The sequence below is a fragment of the Camelus dromedarius genome, chromosome X, assembly GCF_036321535.1.
Source record: "Camelus dromedarius isolate mCamDro1 chromosome X, mCamDro1.pat, whole genome shotgun sequence".
Taxonomy (NCBI): domain Eukaryota; kingdom Metazoa; phylum Chordata; class Mammalia; order Artiodactyla; family Camelidae; genus Camelus; species Camelus dromedarius.
The window spans coordinates 44,430,017-44,443,663 of NC_087472.1; the positions used below are offsets into that span (position 1 = coordinate 44,430,017).

At 32.4% G+C, this 13,647-nt stretch overlaps 1 protein-coding gene across 5 annotated transcripts in view; it reads right to left on the reverse strand.

The window, feature by feature from the left end:
- PCDH11X (protocadherin 11 X-linked) overlaps positions 1–13,647 on the reverse strand; it is a 590,766-nt gene that overhangs the window by 25,647 nt on the left and 551,472 nt on the right. The window contains exon 7 of one of the 5 annotated variants that reach the window (XM_064482995.1): positions 10,540–10,660. The exons of the other annotated variants lie outside the window; for them this stretch is intronic. Coding sequence (XP_064339065.1) covers positions 10,581–10,660 — 80 coding nt within the window. The 3' untranslated portion in view covers positions 10,540–10,580. The remainder of the gene's footprint in view (positions 1–10,539; positions 10,661–13,647) is intronic. 5 annotated transcript variants of the gene reach the window in all.

Sequence of the window (13,647 nt, forward strand, 5' to 3'; positions counted from 1 at the left end):
TTTTCAAGTTGAGTATTTAGATGTAAATAATGCCAGGACTTTAGCTGATTTTAATTTAAGAACAATGGCATAAATAAAATCATATGTCATGAACAATGTTTTCTATTTTTCATAGTATGTAAAAAACATTGAGGAATAGAATGCAAAATGTTACTGAGTTTCCAACAAGTTCATGCTGTATAGCACAGGGAACTATATTTGATATCTAATAGTAACTTATGGTGAAAAAGAACATGAAAAGGAATATATGTATGTTCATGTATGACTGAAGCATTGTGCTGTACACCAGAAATTGACACAACATGGCAAACTGACTATACGTCAATAAAATACATATACAAAAATGTTATTGAGTTTTAACACTTAAAACATAATACTTAAAAAGAATATTATGTTCTGAGACACTCCCAAGTCATCAGACAGACGAGTTCGCTCTCCTCTGCTGTTGGGGGCACATTGGTGGAAAATGCCAAGAAGAATCAGGATAGCTGATTATTAAAATATGTTCTACTTCTAACATAGATTGTTGTATGATTCCAAGACTGTTCCTTGCTTATCTAACAGTGAAGACTTAGTGCTCATCACACTGGGATAAAATTGACTCTGAATCAAGAAGGAAATCTTTCTAGTAATGATAGATTGAGATATTGAATTTATCAAACTCCTATAATTTACTCTCTGTCACTTCTGCAACCCATCCATAGTTTAAATTCTGAGTAATGTAAAAGGTTGTTGTAGAGGTTTATCTAGAATTCCAGAAATGCATAAATTTCTGTTTGTGCCTCTTCTTTGTAACTAAGACAGAAAAAAATCTAGATATTCAAAAAATGTTTGTTGCATTACAACAGGAAAAATATCAACATTTTATTTAATAGTACATTTAATTCTTTAAAAAATTATATGTAGTACTATTAGTAGTATCCTTGGGTCTCTTTAGTGATATTTCAGTGAGATGATTTTGTTTTATTTATTCAAAAGCACAGATGTTCTTTATTCTCTCCTGCCATCATAAAAAGAATATCAGGGAAAGATTAAATAAATCACTAAAGTTGGGTTCAGATAAATCACAGAAAACAGGTGCTACTCAGTGTGAGAAATACATTTTTTCTTAAGTATTTTATATGGGAACTTAAAGAACCTAAATTCAGATATTACAAATTTGAAAATATTTCCTCAATTTCCATAGCTTCTCATTTTATCTATTATTCCAGAACTCATTTGCATACATTAAGAAACTGGGTTGAAGGTCAATATAAGCCCTGGACAGAGATACTTAATTTCAGATTGAATAGTGTTTCCTTCCGTTGACCCCAAGTCACAATACTGTCTAAATAAGAAGCAAATAAAATGAGATGAAAAACCACTTCATGTTCAAAATGAAATAAATAATGTATATGAAAGTCTTTATAAACTATAAATTATTGCTCTAAGATCAGGCAATATAATATATCAAATTAAAATTTAAATTAGGAAAGCAAAGTCAAATTACAAATATGTAATTTCCGAACTGAACATTACTGTGAGACTTGGTGATTACAGCTTAGTATTCCCCATAATGTAATGAAGGCAGAATTTTGGACCTCTATATCTCTGTACTTTGTCAGAATATATGAGTTTCAAAAATTTTTATTGTATCTAGTTCAATTGTTGTCAGATGTATCTGGTGCATGTTTTAAAATCCTGAGTGGTAAACAAAAAGGCAGCTACTGAATGGGAGAAGATATTTGCAAATGATATATCTGATAAGGGTTCAATATCTAAAACATACAAATAACCCATACAATTCAATGTCAGAAAAACAATTCTACTAAAAAATTGGCAGAGGACCTGAATAGACATTTTTTCCAAAGAAGACATACAGATGACCAACAGAGAAATGAAAAGATGCTCAACATCACTAATCATCAGGGAAATGCAAATTAAACCCACAACGAGATACCAACTCATACCTGTCAGAATGGCTATCATCAAAAAGACAACAAATAACAAGCGTCGGCCAGGATGTGGAGAAAAGGGGACCCTGCTGCACTTTTGGAAAGAATGCAAATTGATACAGCATCTCATACTGGAAAACAGTATGGAAGTTCCTCAAAGAATTAAAAATAGAACTACCATATGATTCAGCAATTTCACTCTTGGGTATTTACCCACAGAAAACAAAAACACTAATTCAAAAAGATATATGCACACCAGTGTTAATTGTAGCATATATTTATAATAGCCAAGATATGAAAGCAACCTAAGTGTCCATCCACAGATGAATGGATAAAGAAGATGTGATTATATATATGTGTGTGCATGTGTGTAATGGAATATTACTCAGCCATAAAAAAGCAAAATCTTGCCATCTGAGAAAATATGGACCTATCTAGATGGTATTATGCTAAGTGAAATGAGTCAAACAGAGAAAGACAAATACTGTATGATCTTACTTGTATAAGGAATCTAAAAAACAAAACAAGCAAAACAAAAACCAGCTCATAGATACAGAGAACAAATGGGTAGTTACAAGAGGATAAGGGGGTGGAAGTTGAAATAAGCAAAGAAGATTCAGAGGTACAAACTTCCAATTACAAAATAAATTAGTCATGGGAATAAAATATACAGCATAAGTTATATGGTCAATAATATGGTAACAACTTTGTTTGGGGACAGATGGTTACTAGACCTATGGAGTTGATCATTTCATAATATATGCAAATGTGAAGCACTCTGTAGTACAGCCAAAACTAATTTAATATTGTACATCAACTATATTTCAATAAATAAATAAAATATTGAGTGGTACAGTTTAAATCTGATTTTAATAAATGCAAATTACACTCTCTTTCCACACATTAAGGATATAGATTAGACATTTCTTAAGACAGACTGACCTTTCAGTTTCTTTTTTGACTGTTGCTTCACTTAATATAATTTTAATAACTGCGGTAATGCTTGCAACATTCTCTAATAATAGGTCAAACAGCACACTGAGAAAATATTTACTTTTTTCCCTGTGATTTTATGAACAAACATTTCAAATAGAATTTATGTCATTTGGTGTTAGCTCTGTCATCTTTTAAGGGGACTACTTCTGATAGCATTCTGAGAGATAAGGGAAAGATGGCTGAAAGCAAAACTTGACATTGCAGTATTAGTTTTGGTTCACATTTCAGAAGGCACTAGCTTTAAGAGAAATTAATTTGGAGATGCTCATCAAATTATCACAGGTTTGACAAGATCAGCAAGTGTCATTGTGAACACTGGTGATAAGATGTCAGAGGCTAGATAAAGGAATAAAAAATAAATGAAAGTACAGGAAGGAACTGAGCTCTTTAAGGTTACTTTATAGACAGTGATACATAATTTAAACTTCAGTTGTGCAGGGAGGAGGAATCCAGACCTTTTTTAAACAAAGGCTTTTGTTGTTAATCACACATACTTACATATACTGAAGTCATTGGCACTTGATACAAATAGACTTGAGTTTTAATGTAATTTCTATACTACCAAATGACATTTTAAATGATGCTAAAATTCTTGCAAAGAGTTTATTATCTATACAATGGTGATGAAATCAAATATTTTTTTGCAAAATCCAGTGTAATTTTTCTTATTTACAGGTGGAATTGATATAACTATGTAGCGGTGAAAGAATCAGTTTAATACCAAGAAAAAGCTCATTAGAATAAAAATGACCAGCTACCTTTTTTTTTTTTTTTAATCAAGGTAAGTGTGTATCTTCTAAAAGACTTGACAGGGAAAACAACACTAAATGTCAATGTCAATCCTCATGATAACATAAGGCAAATAACTAGCAGCATTCTGAATGTTAAAGTGAGGAGGGAGGGACAAATGGAGGAAAGGAGGGAGGAAGAGAGAGAGAGAAGAGAGGCTTATATTCACACTTCTTCTTGAGATTACAACCTCATCTTCCTGTAGAAACCCTAAGTGGGAAGCAGAATCTGCATTTAAATAGCATTTTTCCAAATAACAAATACTGCCTTAAGCAAAGTTAAAAAAAAGATCTGTTGTTATTTCACTATATTTTATTTTATAACCAATTCCTTTTATCACTAATCTCTCACCTTGTATGTCATTTTCTAAGTAGTTTATCAAGGAATCTTGACAGTGAGAAACTAACAGAGAAATCAACCATTAAATTTTAATGTTCTCGCCAAATCATCATGATGCTATTCTAATTCACAGACAGAGTTAACACTTCCTAATGGGGATGTATGTCAAATTTCTGATGGGAATAGTGCTTTCTAAAAGAACTATCTAGAAGCTAGTTCTTTTTGGCTGGGTTTTCCTAAAGGTGCAATAAATATGCCCACCCTGAGGAGGAAAATTGTCGTCCCCCCACCCCAGCAGTGAGCGATGTTAGTGTTCCAAGAAAGACAATAAGACACTGTGCTGAGGTGAATTGTGAAGAGGCAGAAAAGAGAGCAGCAGATCAATTTTTGCAATTCGATCAGCATGTCCTTGTAACATACTAATTAAATGCTGATTAGAGATATGGAATCTCTGTGCTCCGGAAGCCATAGATCCAATATTAAGGAAAATAAAACTAAAGGCCACTTCCCTTTATCCCTTTTTCTTTTTTAAAGTGAAAAGCAATATTCTTGTGTAAATGGAGGGTAGTGATGAAATAACTGTGTGGCTTGAAATATTGCAAGGAAATACAAAATTTCATCAGACATCCATATAGTTTTACATAGTTCTTAAATGTGGCGTCTCTTCTCCACTGAACAATGGATTTTTACTGTATAGTAACTTATTTTAGATTGAAATTGCATCTGTGATTTGTAAGAGAGGAAAATGGAGAATTGGCATTATCTTATTTTGGTCCTAATGTAACATAGGCTCACAGTTCCCTAATTATTTCTTATTTACTCTCAAAATAAGAGTTGATAACAAGGAAAAAAAAAAAAAAACTAGGAATGACTCATGTAGAATTTTTATTTAAAAAAAGAGTCTCATGCATACATGAAGATGGGAACTTTCTAAGATTTCTTCTTCACATATGTTGATGGAAAACAAAATTATTTGGGCTTTAAAGCAATATATTCTTCTGTGATACTGTATAGTTTCTCATGTTAGCATTATTCCAGCCAGATTCTAGTAGACTATTTATCTGTTCAGTCATTTTTCTTTCATGTTTTATTCCTTGTTCCACAACTAAATAAACATGTGAACTTAGTTAAGTCATATCCTCACTAAGACTCAGTTTTCTCATCTATAAAATAAACCCGAAACTCCATGATCCTCAAAGTTCTTTCAGATAAAAAATTCACCTATTTTCCTTTCCTTTGTCATTTTTTTTCGTTTGTTTATTTTTTGTTTGGTTTTTTTTGGGGGGGATTAGGTTTGTTTAATTATTTATTTTTAATGGAGGTACTAAGGATTGAACCCAGGACCTCATGCATGCTAAGCACGCACTCTACCACTGAACCATACCCTCCCCTCTGTCATTTTTTTGAAAGAGGAGAAAAGACTCTAAAATTGTGTAAGGCTCAGCCCACCACCTAATACCTTAACTGGATATTCAGCATTTCATTATCTGTTACATACTTTTAAAATAAAAGGAGCAGATCCATATCAACTGTCCCTGAAGGCAAGTGATAATAATGCTTCTACTCCCCAGCATATAATTTTGGAGAAAGAGATAACAGGGAAAATGTTACCTTCAAACCAAAGGCCTCAGGTATGACCATAATTTTATCTTCTTAAACTAAGATGTCTGAGATGCGGTCGGATCATGCCCCTAAACTCATACTACTGATTTTTCCATCACATTATGGGCAAGAGCCTTATTTAAATATATACACATGAGAACATCTCAGTGGATTAATTATCAAGTCAAGAATTTAACTCTTAAAGTCAGTGAGTCTAAAAATTGCAATTTTACAGATCTCCTTATCTGGTAGAGTAAGTATTTCCTGTGTGGTAAGATACCACTCATCTTTGAAACAAATAAACCCTCTAAATTATAAATTGCTCTGGCAAAAATTGAGTATATGCTAAAGTAAATCCTCATAAACTCCATTGGTGGTTATAATACTCACAAAACTCACACGCTTATCATTATGACTTCTCTCTCCACCCTCTCCCATGAAGTATATCAAAAGGTGTAATGGCCTGTTTAGTCCAGGTCACCCCATGGAAGCATGCTTTGAGACAACAGGATCTCCCCAACTATACTATTAAAAATGCTATCCTATTCACTAATGTTTCCAACTACTTCTAGGAGTCATGGACCATGGGTGCAGGTAGTAGGAAGATCTAGGTGCCAGTATACTCCTCCTGGGTCTTGAGGGATATGAGTCTGGATATATAAAATGCAGTAGTCTGGGCCATCAGGATAGATGCATCATCTAAATTGATTCTAAAATGTTCATTTCTACAAATTCTCCTTACTTTAAAAAACTGCTTCCACTATTAATTCACACCAACACATTTTCTTCATTAAAGATATTTCTAGAACTTGATGTGCAGGAAAGCTTTGATTACATTAAGACTTTAATTAAGATGAGTCTAAGAAAATCTAATTATTTCCACTAAATGTGTCCAACCATCTGAACGAAAATAAACTCATATGATGGGTTTAAATGTTAAGATGTCTCCAATGGTAACTGTTCACATATGACAAGAACAAAGAGGGTAAGACAAGATAAAATACAACAAAAGCAAAAACAAACAAACAAAAAAAACCAAAGCAAAGCAAAATCGCCTTGTGTTGAATTCTCAGTGTACTTCCTTGGCTAATTAAATCTAACATAGCTTCAATAGCTTTTCTAGTCCCACTATTCAAAGAAAATAAATCAAGGACAAAGTATTCTACTGTACTCTTTGTTAAACATGGTCAATCATTTTCTTACCTCTTCTCCAAGCCTATATGCTTCCTAAAACCTATTTTGGGAAGAGAATATACTTATATTTTCTCCAAAGGTAACTTACGCAGCTAGGGAAAAAGCTAACATCCTAAAACAATACATCTATTAAGGCATTTTGCTATTCTACTTAACTAGTTTTTGGGAAAATGTGAAATATGTGGAATCATGCCCTAAAAAGAAAATTCAATAATGAAATTGTACCTACCTGAAACTCAGGGTTTTATTCTAATTACTTATGGAAGCCATAGTGATGAGATGTTTAACAGCTATCTATGCTGACCCCCTAAACCTACCAGTTTTATCCAAGAGGGAAATGAAATTGTGAAAGGTTGTTGCTTTTAAAATTTTCTCCTTCTTTTCCTTCCCTCTTTCCTTCTTTCAATTATCTACTGAAAGTTGAATCTATGCTATTTACAAGGTTTCTTTTTTTTAATCTTGGATATCTATGTTCTTATATATCTTTTACATATTTGGAAAATAACACTGGCTTTTGATGACTTCCTTAGATGATCTGAGTATACAATATCCTGTTCTAAGGTTTATATTATGGCCAAACATTTTTTTTTCAAAATGACTCTGATTCTTATCTCATGAATTCATATGACAGCTTCTAGCCTACTTAGAAAGTTTTAAAAAAATGAATTAGCTAGAGATTCCACTCTACTTTCTGATTAGTAGGGATTATTGAGAAATTAAGGATTGAAAACAAAGTCTATTACAATGTATATTCTTGACATATCTATACTTTTGGAATAGGTTGGCAAAAAAATGTTGATTTGAATAACTATTTAATGCTGTGTTGATAACTGTAAATCATCTTACCAGTATAAAACTCAATTTTATATAATATTTACCTTCCAGCAGTATTTAAATAATTTACATGTGTCTAGAGGGAATCATGGCATTTTTTAAAAACAAAGTTTTAAAAGTTAAGGGCCATTTTTTAAGTCTTTTAAAAAAAATTCTTATTTTTTTATTGAAGTGCAGTCGATACACAATGTTAGTTTCAGATGTACAGCAAAGTGATTTAGTTATACATACACATACATATATATATTTCCAGTTTCTTTTCCATTACAAAGGCCAACATTTTTAAGTTCTATAATTCATATTGTATGATCTAGAACTGCAATGTCCTGATAATCAGGAAACATTAAACTGAGTAATGATGTTAGAATTTTTTTAAAAAAAGAAACAACTCTTTTAAGTACCTGTGGAAAACAGATACTCCCACTAGTTTCTCATATTCTAAATGAAAAAAAAAAAAAAAAAAAAAAAAGGAAGTGTGTGGCTTTATAATCCAGACTTAAAGAATACTTTTTTTGAAAGATGAAATGACATGCTGAGGAATTTTGATCTCTTATGATGAATAATCCTGTTCAGGATCATTAATAACAGAATTGGTTGAAACACTTCATTTTTCTGCTGTACCATAGAGTATCTAGAAAGATGGCTCTCTGGAGAGTAAAATGATATTTTCTTTATTGCATTTTTAAAGAAGATCCTATATTCTTTTTATTACAACTGCATTGGACTTTGTAGATTTCTGCCACTTGAGGGGCTTTATGTTTTTCACAGAGAATAGTAGTTACCAGAAAATAAATGACCATCTTTTTTTAATGGTAAAAGAATTCCATTTGTTGATATTATTTTGCATATATTCACAGAAAATAACATTGTATTCCTTCATCTCAAAGGAGACTGTTTTGTATCCCATGTAAAAATTGGTTTCAAATGATTTTCTCACAGATTAATTTTTTAAGAAACGTGTGTTAAGATGCAAAATTTTGGCTCTTATTATGAGCTCTTAAGAAAAAAAAACTTATGAAAATGTTATTTTTAATTTTAATTTTATTAAAATTCATGGACATTTTGAAAGGTGCTAATAGTCCTATTAGTTAAACAATGAAATATAGAATCCAGACACACCTTATTTTATTGTACTTCATTGCCCTTGGCAAATATTGCATTTTTTTCAAATTGCAGGTTTGTGGCAATCCTGCATAGAGCAAAGGCAAGTCTACTGGCACCATTTTTCCAACAGCATTTGCTCACTTCCTGTCTCTGTGTGACATTTTGTTAATCCTCACAATATTTCAGACTTTTTCATTATTATTATACTTCTTACAGTGATTTGTGATCAGTGGTCTTTGATGTTACTATTGTAATTGTTTTGGGGTGCTGCAAATCATGCCTATACAATACAACACACTTAATCAATAAATATTGGATAAATGTTGTGTGTGTTCTGACTGCTATACCGACCAGCCATTCCCCCATCTGTCTCCCTCTCCTTGAGCCTCCCTATTCCCTGAGACACAGTAATACTGAAATTCGGCAAACTAATAACTCTACAAAAGTCTTCAAGTATTTAAGTGAAAGAAAGAGTCACAGGTCTCTCTCTTTACATCAAAAGCTGAAAATGATTAAGCTTAGTAAGAAAGGCATGTGAAAGCCAAGATATGCCAAAATCTAGTCCTCTTGTGTGAAAAGTTAGCCAATGCAAGAGAAATACAAAGGAAAAGTTTTTAAGGAAAATTAAAAGTGCTACGCTGTGAACACACTAATGACAAGGAAGCAAAACAGGCTTATTGCTGATATTGAGAAAATTTTAGTGGTCTGGATAGAAGATCAAATCAATCACAACATTCCTTTAAACGAATCTAGAGCAAGGCCCTAACTCTTGTAAATTTTATGAAGTCTGAGAGAGCTAAGGAAACTGCAGAAGAAAAGTTTGAAGCGAGCAGAGATTGGTTCATGAGGTTTGAGGAAAGAAGCTGTCTCCATAATACAAAAGTGCAAGGTGAAGCAGCAAGTGCTGATGTAGAAGCTGCAGCAAGTTCTCCAGAAGATCAAGATGAGATCATTAAAGGAGGTGGCTACACTAAATATCAGACTTCAATATAAATGAAACAGCCTCATATGGGAAGAAGATGCCATCTAGGACTTTCATAGCTAAATAGGAGAAGTCAATAACTGGCTTCAAAGTTTCAAAGGACAGGCTGACTCTCTTCTTAGAGGATAAAGCAGCTGGTGACTTTAAGTTGAAGCCAATGCTCATTTACCTTTCTGAAAATCCCAGGAGCTTAAGAATTACGCTACACTTACTCTGCCTGTGCTCCATAAATAGCACGGCAAAGCCTGGATGACAGCACATCTGTTTACAATATGTTTTACTGAATATTTTAAGCCCACTGTGGAGATCTAGTTTTCAGAAAAGAAAGATTTCTTTCAAAATGTTACTGCCAATGTACCTGGTCACCCAAGAGTTCTGATGGAGATGGACAGTGAAATTGATATCCTTTTTGTGCCTGCTAACACAGCATCCATTCTGCACCCTGTGGATCCAGGAGTGATTTCAATTTTCAAGTCATTATCTAATAAATGTATTTCATAAAACTACAGCTTCCATAGATGGTGATTTCTCTGATGGATCTGGGCAAAGTAGATTGAAAAACCTTCTAGAAAGGGTGTACCATTCTAGATGCCATTAAAAACATTCATGATTCATGGGAAGATATCAAAGCATCAACATCAACAGGAGTTTGGAAGGAGTTGATTCCAACCCTCATGGATGACTTGGAGGGATTCGAGACTTCAGTGGAGGAAGTAATTGCAGATGTGGTGGAAATAGCAAGAGAACTAGAATTTAAAATGGTACCTGAAGATGTGACTGAATTGCTGCAATCTCATGATAAAACTTTAATGGATGAGATGGTGCTTCTTATGGATGAGCAAAGAAAAGTGGTTTCTGGAGATGGATTCTACTCCTGGTGAAGATGCTGTGAAATGACAAAGGATTTTGAATATTATATTTAGTTGATAAAACAGGGGCAGGGTTTGGGAGGATTGACTCCAATTTTGAAAGAAGTTCTACTGTGTGTAAAATGCAATCAAACAGTATTGCATGCTATAGAGAAATCATTTGTGAAAGGAAGAGTCAATTGACGTAGCAAACTTCATTGTCATTTTATTTTACAAAAATGCCACGGCCACTTCATCTTTCAGCAACCAGCACACTGATCAGTCAGCAACCATCATCAAAGCAAGACCTTCCACTAGCAAAAAATGATGGTTTGCTGAAGTCTCAGATGATGGTTGGCATTTTTTAGCAATAAAGTATTTTTTAAATTAAGGTATGTGTATTTTTTAGGGATAGTGCTATTGCACACTTAATACACTACAGTATAGTGTAAACATAACTTTTATATGCACTGGAAACCTCCTCAAAATTCATGTGACTTACTTTATTGTGATAGTCACTTTATTGTGGTGGTCCAATTCGAAATAGTTATGAACTATACCTCTATAGTAATACAGAACATGTTTAAAGTCAAAATAAAAGTTTGGGAATTATTTGAATTAAGATTTGCATTTATAGGCAGAACCACAAGCAAATCACAGGGCTTATTTACCTCCTTATGAAAAATTACTTACTGGGATGTCCTAAAATTGATGCAGAAATAATATTTAATGAGTTCTTTTCAAAAGGAAGGTATATCTATTCAATGTTAAAACAGCAATTTAAAAAGGAAAATTCAATAAAATAAGTTTTGAATCTCAGTTTAATTCATTATTTTAAGCTAAATTTAGTCACATATTCATTTAATCGTAATTGTGTAGGGTGAAGATGCACTTCATAAGAATTATACAAAATAAATATAAGCCGACATATCCTTGAGGGAGAAGTAAGATAAGTTCTTGAGAACTTTTTAAATTAGAAAGCATATGTGTGCTTGACTGGGACATTGTGCTGTACACCAGAAATTGACACATTGTAACTGACTGTACTTCAATTTAAAAAATACTAAAAAATTTTTTAAAAATAAAAAATAAAGCATATATATATTAAAATAATTTTAAGTATAGCATTTTATAGTCTTCTAATGATAAGAGTGGTAGATTTTTTAAAAAATTCTGTCCCTTTTTCAAAAGAAGTAAAAAACTTAAGGAAACAAAATCTGAGAAATCATGGAAAACTAAAGGGCTCATATTGAAAAAATGGCTTTGCATTTGAGTAATAAGCAGCATCATAAAAATGACAGGAAACCCCATTTGTATCACAGATAAGCCATATCCTTTATTACAGGATGCTGGGTAAAAGGCTGATTATGTTTAAATAAAATTTCAACGGTAAATTTATAAAAATTGTGCCATAAAATGTTGTCTAGTATTATTGATATATAATTTCCATAGGGTTATTTATTTTTAACAGACATATCAGGTCCATAAAAGTAATTTAGAAATAAAAATATAAAAATATAAATTAGATTATATCATCTAATCAAATATGAGACAATTAGAAGTTGAAGCAAAGACAGGAATATGAGCCTGTATTACCATATAGTACCAGTAAGTACCACATTTTAAAGTATGACTTTATATAGAATGGTCTTAGGTTAACAAAAAATATCTTCTCAAGTCTCTCCTATCCTAGAACTGTTCTGCATAGAATTGACTAAAGCTTTTACCTTCTCAAAGATATCATGTTGGTTGGGTGAATAAGATACATCTCAGAGGTTCATCCTTTAAACTTGATGTTCAGTCATTATCAAGTGTTTTGCTTTATCGGGTGTGATAATGCGGCTCCTCTGGTGAGTTTGTGTTCCCCATAATCTTTTTTATGTTAACATTTCAATCTCCCCAGAAAAGTTTCATCTCTATGGATCTCACTGGTAGTGAAGTTATGGTAGGTGTCCCACATTTTTAAAAATACAGAACAATAGGATATGGTGGCTTAGCAGTTTCAACAAAGGATTTGAGTAGCCTCATCTATTTCACCTCAATAAGAGTACTTAATTTCTTTCGGAAATTATCTGAACAAATAAGAATATTCACATATCACTATGTAATGAAGATTCCTAATAAAATTTGGTGTTAATATTAACAAATCACACTCCTCCCACAATCGATCTGGTACATATGTTGAAACCATGGCAGCTATTATAAATCTTTATCTTCACAAAATAGTAAAGAGTCATATTAGGATTAATCACTGAAAATTTCAATATTTGTAATCATTTGGCTTTGCTATACAGCTTAGTAAGGAGAAGATTAGTGTTTTTATCTGTTCTATAGTCTTTTGACTAAAGACACACAATATCAATTAATAAATTTCTCATCAGGAAATGCCCAGTTGTACTAGCTAAAATACTACTCTTGAAACATTACTGTCCTAAAAATAACTTCTAAGAAGCTTGTACAATTGTTTTCATTATATCATGGAGATTATTACACTACATGTCTTAAGGAGCCTACAAGAAGTTCAGGAAAGCTTAAGAATATAGTATGAATATCTTTGTTTAAAAATTGGTTGTCAGAGCTCTAAAGCCTGAGTCTAATAATTTATTATAATTGCAAAAGTCTTAATAAGAGACATGTAAGTATAATTTTTCCTTTTGCCTACTATAGATTATAAAAGTATTTACACTAGATAGTGAGCTCCAGGTTATAGTAACTAAAGAAGTGTCAAATTTATGTGATGTCATTAGTAGGTATGGTCACCTGCTTCAAGTCTTACAAAATCATCACCTTTTCAAGATGCCTACCTAGATAGGCCTATTTAAAACATAACCTGACCTGCCCCTAAAAATTAACTTGGAAACTCCCTACCTCTGCACTACATTTTTCCATAGCTGGCATTTGTCACCTTCTAACATATTATGAAACTATTTCTTAAGTTGATTGTTTATTGGCTCTCTTTTACCACTAAAATATAAGTTCATAGAGGGCAGAACATTTTTTTTTTTTTCTGTTTTGTCCTCTGATA